General features: G+C 45.7%; 1 protein-coding gene and 1 long non-coding RNA gene across 4 annotated transcripts in view; both read right to left on the reverse strand.

Moving 5' to 3' along the window:
• Positions 1-13,155, reverse strand: part of RAPGEF5 (Rap guanine nucleotide exchange factor 5) — a 161,585-nt gene that overhangs the window by 58,024 nt on the left and 90,406 nt on the right. For all 3 annotated transcript variants that reach the window (XM_086742514.1, XM_086742515.1, XM_086742513.1), the window contains 2 exons: positions 10,669-10,772; positions 10,254-10,342 (listed from right to left, as the gene is read on the reverse strand). In XM_086742514.1, coding sequence (XP_086598640.1) covers positions 10,254-10,342; positions 10,669-10,772 — 193 coding nt within the window. The remainder of the gene's footprint in view (positions 1-10,253; positions 10,343-10,668; positions 10,773-13,155) is intronic.
• LOC147601620 (uncharacterized) lies at positions 5,306-9,573 on the reverse strand. The gene is made up of 2 exons (XR_015257882.1): positions 8,718-9,573; positions 5,306-8,233 (listed from the first exon to the last, which is right to left on the reverse strand). It is a non-coding gene; the product is annotated as an uncharacterized LOC147601620 (long non-coding RNA).

The following is a 13,155-nucleotide window of genomic DNA, read 5'->3' on the forward strand; positions in this document are numbered from 1 at the left end:
CTGCAGTGATGATTCTGCTAGGATTTTGCCTCATTTGTTTTCAAACCCTTCCAAACATTAGCTTCCACAAAATCCTCAAAACAATAAGTTTCACAGTTAAACTATGCATAATTAAAAAAAAACCCTACTATTTATTAGTTATAAACCAAATAATCTCACTGTGTTACAGAACATTTCCTGTACTATGAGAAATAACGAATAATCTTTCCGTACTCACCTTCCTCACATAATTCATAGTCTTGCAGACTGCAACACATGCCCCCTTTACAGAAATTGCTTTTTTATGCTGACCAGATCTAGACTATTTATTCTTAGATTTATATAATCTATAGTTCTAATCACCTTTGCTGCCCTTTTCAAGCTTCTTTTAGTTCATTTCCAACCTTTCTGAGCTGGGGCAGAAGAAGAAACCATGTTATACATACCATATTGCATAGTTACACAATGGTGTGACTACAGTTCTTGCTCGTCTCCTTTCCTCATTGTTCCAAATACTGCTTGCCTTTTTGATCAATGCTGATAAAAAATTTCTAAGAACTATCCACGCTATCTCCAAAGACCTATTTTCCACATGGTAATAGCCAATTCAGCACCTCCACTGAATATGTATAATAAGGATTTCCTTTTCTCCATAGCAGAAAATTCATTACTTTGCATTTTTCAAACTTGGAACTCATCTGCAATTTTATCATGCAGTCACACAGATTTTTATTCCTTTCATCTTTCTTCAGCCACAGGGCTGGTTTGAGGGGGCCCACTCCCAAATCATTTTCCCAGTCTTACACTGCCCCGTTCCTATTACTTTCATGAGGCTATTTTTGAGTTGGATCAGCTTCTTGATCTAACTCACCCTGCAGAGACACCTAAGCAAAGTTTGTCCACATGACAACAGGACAACATGACAGCTCAAACAGGCAGTCAGGGGTGGGAATAGTAGGGTATACGAGAACATAACCTTGCATGGCCACCAAAGGTGAAACCATGGTTTCATTTACCATGAGACTCTCAATCATTTAATTTTATCAGCACATTGTTACCTCAGTTTTCATCTCATGTTTAGCAGCACTCAGTCTTCAATGGTGACTTGTCTCGATTTTAAACACTGAAAACTTACTCTTACCTTTAATTTTCTCTCTTTCAAGTCACCTCAGTCCTGAAAAGCACCTTCTCCCTTACCAAAAGGATCATTAAATTTCTTTAAGGACTTTATTAAAAGCATTCTGGAAATACAAATATAAGATATAGGCAGACCAGACCATATATACCCTCATACTCCTTCAGATCTTTAACAGCTCTACAGAATACACAAGATCTCAATTCTGAGGAAAAAAAAAAAAAAAAAACGAAACCAACAAACATTTCCCTTTCCTCATGTCCTGGTTTTGGCAGGGATGGAGTTAATTTTTCCTCTCAGCAGCTGGTATGTTTTGGATTTCATGTGTGAAGAATGTTGATAAACACCCTGATGATACCAGTTGTTGTGAACGAGACCAAGGACACCGTCCTACTTTCCAAGTCTCGCTAATGTGCAGATGCAGGAAGCTGGGAGAAAGACAGACAGAATAATTGATCCAAACTGGCCAAACGGAGTATTCCATGCCATAAACGTCATGCTCAGTATATAAGTGGGGGCAGGCCAGGGTGGGTATCTGCCTTCCTGGCATCCATCTTTCCTGCTCGTTTTGCTGGCATCGTTCCCTCTACTTTGCTGGCTCCCTTTTGCTCTTTGCTTGCCGCTCAGTTTTGTTTCCGTGATCGCTGCTTGGGACGGGCTGTATCGGTCATTGGGACATCGGGTGGTGAGAAAACATATAGTGTTCACTTTGTATATTTTAATATCCTTATATTCTGTTATTATTGTAGTTTTCCCTTGTTATTTTAGTAAATTGTCTTCATCTCAACCCACGAGTTCTCCTTCCTTCCCAATTCTCTCCCCCATCCTGCTGGGGACAGGGAGCGGGAGGGTGAGCGAGAAACTGTGTGGTGATTCGGGCTAAACCATCACAGTCTTTTTGGCGCCCAACGTGGGGCACGAAGGGTTGAGGTAACGACAGATCTGACTAGAGTGTGTTAAAGTTGTTACAAGTGCTCACTATTTTATTTGAGTCCCTGGTCACAATGTTGTACTACCTGTTCACATGGTTGTGTTATGTCTGTCCTAAGTTGCATCACATATTTCCTTTGATGCTGTTTATCATTTGTCGGAAATGGATGAGAATTCTCATTTTGTTTTACTGGGCACTACTGGCTTATGATATGGTAACATCACTGGTCATGAAATTAGTCTGGTCCTTGTTTTCAGCATTGCTGGCAACTCTGTATTTTGGACGCCATTTGTTAAGAATTATTAATAATCGCACATTTTTCTTTTTCTCCCTGGAGAACCAATCTATTGGGAAGTCAGAGGAGGGTACCTTCCCCTACTCCTTTACCCTCCCTTTTTCTTTTGAGCTAGTCACATCAGCTCTCGAGAATTTTGAATATCCTTGGGATGTGCAAGCCATCATACTCCTATTGCTCTGTCTCCTGAATATGTTTCAGATGTTGTTTAGGATTAAACAACTATTTAAAAAAATCACCCGGAGATCTGCCTCAAGGTTGGAGGGGCAGGGGTGGCATGGTATGTGGGAGAAGACAGGCAGGTACCTAGAGAACTTCTCACCTCCAATGGTCTGGAACTTCACTCCCGAACAACTACAGAATCCTGATGAAGTGATCGAATATTTGAAAGAAAAATGCCATGGCTATTCTAAAGAGGTAAAGCTTATCGCTTTGTGTTGGGCACTGGCTAGTATCTACCAAACACTGCTTAACGTTGCGCAGCACCTTCAGGAAGAAGGCAGAAAAAATCAACCGACCAATACCATGGCTACTCCAGCCCCAGCTACTGGCCCTGCGGCTACTCCAGCCCCAGCTACCGACACTGCAGTTACACCAGCCTCTGGAAAGACTGAACGGTACAATGGACTGCTGAAAACTACACTGAAAGCAATGGGTGGTGGGACCTTCAAAAATTGGCATAAACATTTAGCAAAAGCCACCTGGTTAGTTAACATTCTGGGACCCACCAATCGAGCTGGCCCTGCCCAATCAGAACTGTTACATATTGTAGAGGGTGATAAAGTCCCTGTGGTGCATCTAAGGAATATGTTAGAGAAGACGGTCTGGGTTATTCCTCCCCTGGGCAAAGGCAAACCCACCCGTGGGATTGCTTTTGCTCAAGGACCTGGATGTACTTGGTGGGTGATGCGGGAGGATGGGGAAGTCCGATGTGTAGCTCAAGGAGATCTGATTTTGGGTGAGAACAGCCAATAATTTGAACTGTATATAACCATTTCTATAGTTCTTATATGTCATACCAAAGGTATTGCAGCAAGGAACACCCTGATCAGTGAAGAATGAGCTTCAATAAAACCAAGAGAGATGCAACAATGATGGAACAGGAACTGGCGCCCAACAATTTCCTCAAGATCAACATCTTCAACTCGCAGACCATGGACATGATACACCAGCCACGCCAGATGTACCAACTGCGAGTTCCAGATGCAGCAAGCAACAACCCCATACTACATTCCATCTCTCCTGCCCTGAGAGACTGTTATGACAGATGGAGCCCAAAGTCATGGACTAAATGAAGTCAACAGACTTTGGAGGGATAGCCCATAGATTGAAGGAGTTAGTTATATCTCTCTGTGTGTGTATACGCATGACGTAGATGGTATGGGGTGGATACTGTCCTGGTTTTGGCAGGGATGGAGTTAATTTTTCCTCTCAGCAGCTGGTATGTTTTGGATTTCATGTGTGAAGAATGTTGATAAACACCCTGATGATACCAGTTGTTGTGAATGAGACCAAGGACACCGTCCTACTTTCCAAGTCTTGCTAATTTGCAGATGCAGGAAGCTGGGAGAAAGACAGACAGAATAATTGATCCAAACTGGCCAAACGGAGTATTCCATGCCATAAACGTCATGCTCAGTATATAAGTGGGGGCAGGCCAGGGTGGGTATCTGCCTTCCTGGCATCCATCTTTCCTGCTCGTTTTGCTGGCATCGTTCCCTCTACCTTGCTGGCTCCCTTTTGCTCCTTTGCTTCCCGCTCGGTTTTGTTTCCGTGATCGCTGCTTGGGACGGGCTGTATCGGTCATTGGGACATCGGGTGGTGAGAAAACATATAGTGTTCACTTTGTATATTTTAATATCCTTATATTCTGTTATTATTGTAGTTTTCCCTTGTTATTTTAGTAAATTGTCTTCATCTCAACCCACGAGTTCTCCTTCCTTCCCAATTCTCTCCCCCATCCCACTGGGGACGGGGAGCGGGAGGGTGAGTGAAAAACTGTGTGGTGATTCGGGTTAAACCATCACACCTCAGTATGATATTTCTGCGTGCATTTCTACCTTCTGCTTTTACTTTTCCCAAAACAAAGTCATAACTTTATGCTGCAGTTTTGCATCTAATCAAACTCCTGCCAGCAAGTCCAGCTGCTGGAGTACCAATCCCTCTCTCCTGCTCTCCTCACCTGTGCATCTCCCACTCCCTGCCACCCTCTCCCTCTGTCAGGGGCAAACTTCGTACCACTGACAGATTAAAACTAATAATTCAATATTTCCTTGGTTAGTATCAACTCGGAGCAGCTCCCTACTCGACCCCCTACAGAATCCTGTGACAGGCTGTAGAGGCACAGACGGACCAGTGCAGCGGCAGGAATGAGGGGCTGGGGAAGGCTGAGCTGCCTTTTTTGACTGCAGCGCCAGTTTATGCTGGAATAATGTATTGGTAAAATGACAACCTTATTGCTTAGACATTCCTCAAATAGTACCATTTCTTTTAATTGGCATCACATTTTCCACCTTCCTCTGCCACCGAAGCTGATTTATATGATAGATTACACACCACTGTTAGGAGTTCAGCGATTTCATATCCGAGTTCCTTTAGGAGTCTTTGGGGAGTAACATCTGATCCTGGTGATTTGTTACTATTCATTTTATTGATTTATTCTAAACCTAGTTCTACTGACACTCCAATTTGAGGCAGCTTAGACTCATGCTACATGAAGCAATGGTCCTGTGCGAGAAACCCCCCAGGTTCTCTCACACTGAATACTGAGATAAGTTATTATTTTAGCTTTTCTGCTATTCTTACACGGATGTTGGTCCACACACTCTGGTAAACTCTTATTCCTCTCCTATGGCAGAAATATGCATTTAGCCCACTCAGTTCACCAAGTTTTCCTAAGACTTTGGGGAAAAGTTTACAAAATCCCTCAAAATTTGACAGACAACACATAATTATAACAGACTGGTAAGAGGAATAGCTAGCAGGCATTTATTCTCTTCACCTAAAAGCTGGAAGATAGGTTCACAAAGTGTTGGGCAAGTATTCATTCTCCTTAATATCAGTCCACATGCATCACATACACTCTCATTGATTGTGAGGCAGTCACAGGAGTATGGGTTTTTTTAACATCTTTTACTCATCAGTAATAACGCACAGTGAGCAAGAGTCCTAACAGCATCCTTTATAGCTAAGAAACAAACAAAAAATACAAAAAAAGTAATCAGATCTTTTTTTCCTGGATTATTAAACAAAAGAAAACACATAGAAAATGAAAGCTTTTTCACATCACTTAGCAGCTGACTAACACTCACGCAAGACAGTATCATTCTCCTAAAAGGTCACATACAGTTCCTCAGAGGGTGCCCTTATCCAACAACAAAGCAGTGTCATTGGTGCAAGTGCAGGAACAGAATGGATTAAACAAAAGTAACCCTTACTTACATAGCACTTCTAGGACAAAGAGACATGGTCTGAGGGCCCCACCTAGATGCTGTGTTATGACCCCCAAGCTAAAACTCATTCTGCATGACAGGGGAGAGTTCCCACTAATACAAGGACCATCCACAGTCACAGACAAGGTGACACAACATGGTACAAAAGTCATTACTCCTTTCTTTTCGTATCCCAAGACATTCAGACCATATCTACACCTTTCTGCATCAATTTTAGCTACATTATGAGGATTCATCCTCCTTTTCTGTTCCATTAACCCTTCTCCAGGATTTCAGCAGCTGCCATCCCAACTTCTGTGATAGCCTAACAAAAGCATCATGCCTTCCCCTTGCCACAATCTCTTTCACTCAGTTAATTAAAAAGATACATCAGTTAAGATTAACACCATCACACATTGCTCCAGTCATATCATTCCTCATTTACATCCTTCGTCCAGATCTCCATTTCCCCCTACTTCTTGCCCTCAAAGACCTTCACAAATTAATCTCTCCATCTCCCTACTCATTCCCTAAAATGAATCCCACAGTAGGGAGCTAAAAGACAGGCGGTGTCATCAGATGTGATGAGGGGAGAGATTATGTTCTCTTTCACAGAATCACAGAAAGGTTTGGGTTGGAAGGGACCTTCAGAGGTCATCTAGTCCAACCCCCCTGCAATAAGCAGGGACACCTACAACCAGATCAGGTTGCTCAGAGCCCGGTCCAACCTGGCTTTGAATGTTTCCGGGGATGGGGCATCCACCACCCCTCTGGGTAACCTGTTCCTGTGTTTCACCACCCTCATTGTAAAAAATGTTCCAGGAATGCTCTGCTTAAGCTGCCTAAGAGGTGGCCCCGTGGCCTGAAGGAAATGGTCTGAGGGATTCAGGCAGGCCTGGAGAAGTAGCAGTGGATGTGATGATCACTGTGTCATTCCAGAGGCTGCCAAACATTGAATGCAATCACTGTGAGGCAAGATGGTATGTTTGGATAGACACCAGTCATAAGATACTTCCAAGACTAGATCAGGATAACATCCAGCAAAGGAAAAGCTGCTAATGCCCAAGAAATAAAAGCTTTTGCAGAAGAGAACAACAATTCCGAAATAAATGTTGTAGTCAATGGGAGGGATTAAAAATACTGTGACATTAAGATTTGGCCTCTTGGAGATTACTTGTTTAAATCCCCATCTTTGATGAGGATTAGCCCAGGAGGTATGCCTTGCATTTTCTGCCTGGCTATTGACATATTTAAAGTGTCTCATTCTGGTCAATTTTTAAAACTTCAAACTGCTCTCTCAAGTATGCACTCAGCAGACATCCCCCAGTGATTCCAACAACTTTAGCGATGACTCAGAAAAGTTCTTCACTACAGGAATTTAAAATTTCCAGCCATTTCACAGTGGGGAAACAAGAACAGACTTCTTGGAGATTGGTACATTGCAGGTCATAGTAAATCAGTAAGATTAAAACTCTGAAAACTTTATCCCTCTGAGACAGAAGGCTGGCAAGACTTTGTTACCAGCAAGCTCCGATTTAAGATGATGCCACAAGACCTCACAGATACTCTCTGACTTAGTCATCGCAAAAAAAACCCGCCTCAGTCATTAAACTGTTATTAAGTAGCTAAGCCTAAAGAGCCTTGCAGACTGAAGGCTTTCCAGACATCCTTGCCTACAGAAGTCATCTGAGCAATAGATTAGTCTAGCTGTGCACGTTGCAATGACCCGTTTATTGTCCTCAGTTGCCATCAGTGTTCGGCCACATCACAGACACTGGGACACTTCTTCAGGTCAAGTAAGAGAAGGTGTTTCCATCCTATTTTTTTAAAAAAGAGGATGCCGCAGCAGGGTGCTTAAGGTATCTCACTATAGGTTTAGTGGCAGCTTTGAAGAGACCCCAGTTAAATTTATGCCACCCTAGCACAAAAGCTTCCCTTTACTTTCCCAGCTGTGAGTGGCACCTGCTGACTTGGGCTAGAAAATGGAGGATGGCTGGGAGCAATACACAGTGCATCATTCAGCCATGTCAGTGTTTATAAAAAGCAGTGCTCTAGGACCACACTTGCCCCAGGAGATAGTGGATTTTTTTTTTCTTTTTAATGACCACAGAGGATTGCAGTTATGATCTTTTATACAAAGGCTGGAAATGAAAACATGCAGAGCATCCCTCCTTGGGAAGCAGCACAAAGGGTCAAACAGAACAACAGCCCCCTGTGCACCAGCGTATGTAAGAACAGCCCTTTCTCATGTTCCTTACAGACACAAATAAGCAAACCAGGTTGGGGACTGCAGGGAAAACAAGAGGCCGAGGAAGTCATCCTGGAACTGGCAAATCGACAGCAGGAGCAGCAGCTGGGTACAACAACATTGTCCTTTTATGTTCCGCAAAGCTATGCCGGCTAAAACACAAGCCTGCGGGATGCTGCAACTCAACCATCCTCTGAGATGAGCCAGACTGGAACTACAAAAAAATACAAAGAACAGCAAATCTAAGCACACAAACAGCAGAAGGATGCCTTCAGGTGCACACACAAAGATGTACATATGTACAGCTGATATCCCATACTTCCTCATGCCAAATGCCACTGAGTCTGCAAAACAGACTGATAAAAACCATTACAGGGGCATCCATCACGTAAAACATTGGTGGATAAAACATGGAACATCCCGAAGTCTTTTATTTTGACAAAGTTCTCTATTACCAGATTAATAAAGTCAGAAGAAAACAGTATAGGATGAATTACCCCTGAGGAAGCGGAGGGCCGCTGGGCAAGGTTTAGCACACTTCTTTGTCACGGCAAAAAACTGAAGCCACAGCTACTTCATCCTGTCCCTGAGATACAGTTAACCCTGGCTACAGGGCAGAGCTAATTGTTTCTTTCTAAAAGGAGCTAGGATAAGGCAGAAGAGGTGAGGGGAAGCCAATTGACTTTTAAATACATTACCATCTGCTAAGAACTGGGCAAGTCGTGGTTTAGCATTTCTTTTGAGGGCAGTCTACCAGCCCCTCCCTATAACAAAAAGAACAGGCTTAGGAACAACCTCCTGGTGACAGGAGGGAGAGAGAGCAAAGAGGAAAGAAAGAAAAGGTGAGTATGTATACAGCATGTAAGGCTTTATGTAAAGAGTGCTTTGTATTTACAAACACTAAAATATAACGCTAGTGAACAAAACAGAACACTAGTGAAAATTTCATTGTTTTCCAGCAAGACTGTGAGCTCATAAAAAAAGCTGAAGCAGATTATAAAGACATAATGTCTTTATAGCTGCTGAGGGCAGCTAATGTCCCTCAAGCTGCATACGACAAACATCAATGGGGAAACTTATTCTGGATCTAATATTTGACCTTAGAGGGCCAACGAAGGATCCTACCTACACTGAGAGCTGGCTCAAGTAAATGACACCCAGAACCAGTCTGAGGGCATCTGTGGAAGGAAAACAATCACAGCCTCTCTCTGCACTAAATATTAATGTCTAGGCAGACAAAAGCAGCGCTAGGAATACCGTAATAATATCACCAGCAGACACTCTGTATGTTTCTTCGGGGCATTCGCGCATCAGCAGGAGGAATACGGCTATTGTCCCACATTAAACTAATGACTTGTTCCGAGAACCCAATCCTGGCGTTCCTCTGGGAATCGCAGATGTTATTTATATTTTCAGCCACTTAAAAGGATTAAAGTGTGTTTATTCTCAGTAATCTCATTTGTCGAGAGAGATAGATACGGGCAGCAGGAGTATGCATTTTAGCCCTATTGGGAGCGATGAAAGGCACAGCTCCGTTTACAGCCAGCTGCCTTCTTCAGCTCTCCAGTATTCGGGACCTCCGAAAGTCACATCAGCCTGGTTGCCTTCATTAAAACTATCTGCAAATCGCAGGGTGCAGGCACTTCTGATAAACTACCCCAGGAGCTCTTAGCGACAGCAAGCTGTGCACAGAGCCAAGAGATTCAGCCGAAAATTAAACTGCATGTCAAGTAGCCCAATCAATGTAATAATTGCTGTAGGCTGGAACAAATTCCAGTCTCTGGCTGAAGACACACAGGTACAGCATTAGGCTGTGGGCTGTTACGAGAACATTTATAAGCTGCTCTTACGAAACACAAGAGGTGCCGACGTCCTGGGGCGGTGGCACAAGGAGCACTTCTCCAGGAGGCTGAAGGGCACGGCAAGTGTTGTGATGAAGAGAATAACGGGGGCATGGCAGCCGCTGCCTGACGAGATGCGGGTACCACACCACGCACGGGTCCTGCCCCGGCAGCAGCGAAAGCCAAACGTCAAAAGGGCTCAAGCTGCCCCCGAGCCGGAGCGGCTCCGGCAGCCCCGAGCTCCCGCAGCCCCGCCCCGCACCCTCACGGCTCCCTCCCCGCGCTGTCGGCCGGGGATGCCCGGGAGCGACCCCCGTGGCCGCCCCGCTCTCCCGCCACCGGGACCTCTCCCCCGTTCCCGGCCGCCACCGCCCAGCCGGGCTCGCCCCTTACCGGTCTCTTTGTCCTGGGCGGCTTCCAGGTGCAGGTCGCTGAGGAGATGCTCCAAAATCTTCTCCGGCGTCCCCGACACCACCACGTATCTGTCGGAAAGCAGAGAGTCCCCGGAGTCATCCTCGGTGGAGGACTGCGAGCGGCTGCTCCACTCATCCTCCTCGTCCTCCTCGTCGATGTACTTGAAGTAAGGCACGTCGAAGGTGGGCAGCGGCCGCTCCCCGCCGCGGCCCGCTAGCGCCTCGGGCACCCGCGCCCTGCCGCTCCCCATCGCCGGCCCGCTCCCTCCCGCCCGCCCTAGGCGCGCCCCCCGGGGCCCATCGCCGGCCCGGGGCCGCCCAGCCCGCCCGCCCGCTGCCGCCGCCGCCGCCGCGGCCGGCCCAGCGCCGCGCTGCCGGAGCCGCGGAAGCCTTACCTCCCGCGCCGCTCGGGGGCCGGGCTGCGTGACCACACCTTCCGCAGCACCAGCGCCGCGCCGGCCTCCTCCCGCGCCCGCTCGCCGCCGCCTCCATCGTCCGCCTTCCGTCGGGGCGGGGGGGGGTGCGGGGGGAAGAGAGAGAGAGAGCGGTTAGTGCCCACCGCCGGAGGCCTAAATCGAGAAGGGGTGGGGGGATGCGGGACAGAGAGGAGGAACGGGCTCCCCTTTATGAGAGGCTCTTGGCATCGTCTGTTGGATTTTAATTCGCGGGGGGGGGGGGGGGGGGGGACGCGATGCGGGTTTCCGCGCCCCCGAGGTGATGGCTGGGGACAGGTAACAATGGTGAGAAAGCGGGAAGCGGTGCCGAGCACCCCAGTAATAGACCAGCGGAATGCACCCTCTGTAAAGCTGCTCTACTGTGCTTCAACAAAGGCAACTGAACCAGCGGGACAGGCAGGCAGTGTACACCTCTGAGCATCCCTTAAAATACTCTGTATAGAAATCTCCCTCCTTTTCAACAACTTTTTATCTTGGGAAACAAACACCCCCACAGAAGGTCAAGCCCAGTGACCACCCCTTGTGTGAATCTCATAGAATCATGGAATAGTTTGGGCTGGAAGAGCATCCAGTCCAACCCCGCTGCAAGGAGCAGGGACATCTACAACCAGATCAGGTTGCTCAGAGCCTCATCCAACCTGGCCTTGAATGTTTCCAGGGATGGGGCACCCACCACCTCTCTGGGCAACCTGTTCCAGTGTTTCACCACCCTCATTATAAAAAAATTTCTTCCTTATATCTAGTCTACATCTACCCTCTTTTAGTTTAAAACCATTACCCCTTGCCTTAGTGCAACAGGCCCTGCTAAAATCTTGGCTAAGCTGTGATTTGGACACTGACTTTCTCCCTCTCAGCTCCCCGAAACAGGAGGGAGCTGAACAATCACCCATTTCTGCACACGCAGCCGGCATCCACAGAGCAGCTAAAGCCAGCTGACTGTGCAGCGCAGGAGATGAGGGTTTGCTGCTGACTGAGCAGGGTGCATTGAAACACGGCAACTGCCAAATAGCTGCTCGCAGCCCCCTGCGAGATCCTCTGGGCAGATTCCATCACCAGAGGGTGAGTGACACAAAAGAGGCAGCTGTTTCAATGCAAGCACGCCCAGTCGCTGCTGTTCCTCTGATTCTGACCTGGTTTAGTTAGATCGTTCAGTATGTCAAACACACGTATGAAGGCATGCACTACTCGAATGAGAAAAAACAGCATTTGTGCATCAAGTGTACGGTATCCAGCAGTGACAAAGACTTCAAGTGGGCTAAAAATTGCTGAGGAACAGATCTTGGCAAAACAAGGGAGAGAAGCCACTTTATGATCCCTCTTTCTATTATTTTATTTCCTATTCTAAGACCCAGCGAGTCTGATTGCCGCTTCTGGTTGTCACTGTGGTGCAGGCATGTCCAAAGATGCAGCCTCTGCCCTGGAGAAGTTTTCTTCATCAGTAAACAACATGTAGAATTGATCTATGAAATTTCTGCAAGGTCAGACATACAGGTACTGAGCCAATTAATGTCAGATATTCATTGTAACGCTCCCAGGGGACATTACTGAGCAGCCGCGTTACAGGAATACTGATGCATAATTGTAATCTTCCATTTCACTCGCCGTGGTTTTTTTGCTGCCTACATATTTGAAAAGCTGCAAGGAAAGAAGCAGCAAAAGAAAAAGAGAGGACGAACAAGAAACAGGTGCAGCATTAAAGTAATTCAGTAACAGGGAGGTTTATCCAAACAAATAAATCTCTCAATTTCTCTGTCTTTTCTCTGGCATCCTCTAAGAGAGATCCTCCTTTCCCTGTACTCACTGCCATTCCAAACTGCAGCACATATGGGGCATATATGTGATGTATGGCAATGTATTTATACAAACCATCTATTTCCACATATATGGGAATGGATTTTAAGCATACCCATATACGTTACATACATGAGCAGCTGGCAGCACTGGGATGGCAAAAGCTCTCTCATACTGAAAAGACATTAACAACGGTCTGTTCTGGAAGGCACTGTTCCTGCTTGAGCATCTCACCAAGCAGAAACACTTTCAAAAAACCTTTTGGGTAATTGTAAGCAAATTAACCTCATAAAGTGCCCCAATGGTGAGATTTTCATAAGGCTCTTCCTCTTGTCCTTGCCTGTTTTATCAAGTTCAAGGGAGATAAAAATTAATCTATTTTATCAGGAAAGACAAAAATTGTGCAGAACCAAGGCCAATTAGGTTCAATTTGGATTTTCATTATCTATAATAATCATTTCCAAAAAAAGGGGAGGGATAGAGAATTTCTTTCTTTTACTATCTTCTATTAAAAATAATTTCACTTTAAGGCAAGAATATATACTTCATTAAAATCCCACTTATGCATGACATATTTTTGTGTTCAGTTGAACCCTTTAATGATACCACAAGCAACAACAATTAACCCGAACAAAG

The sequence above is a fragment of the Chlamydotis macqueenii genome, chromosome 2 (genome assembly GCF_036417535.1).
Source record: "Chlamydotis macqueenii isolate bChlMac1 chromosome 2, bChlMac1.mat, whole genome shotgun sequence".
NCBI lineage: Eukaryota > Metazoa > Chordata > Aves > Otidiformes > Otididae > Chlamydotis > Chlamydotis macqueenii.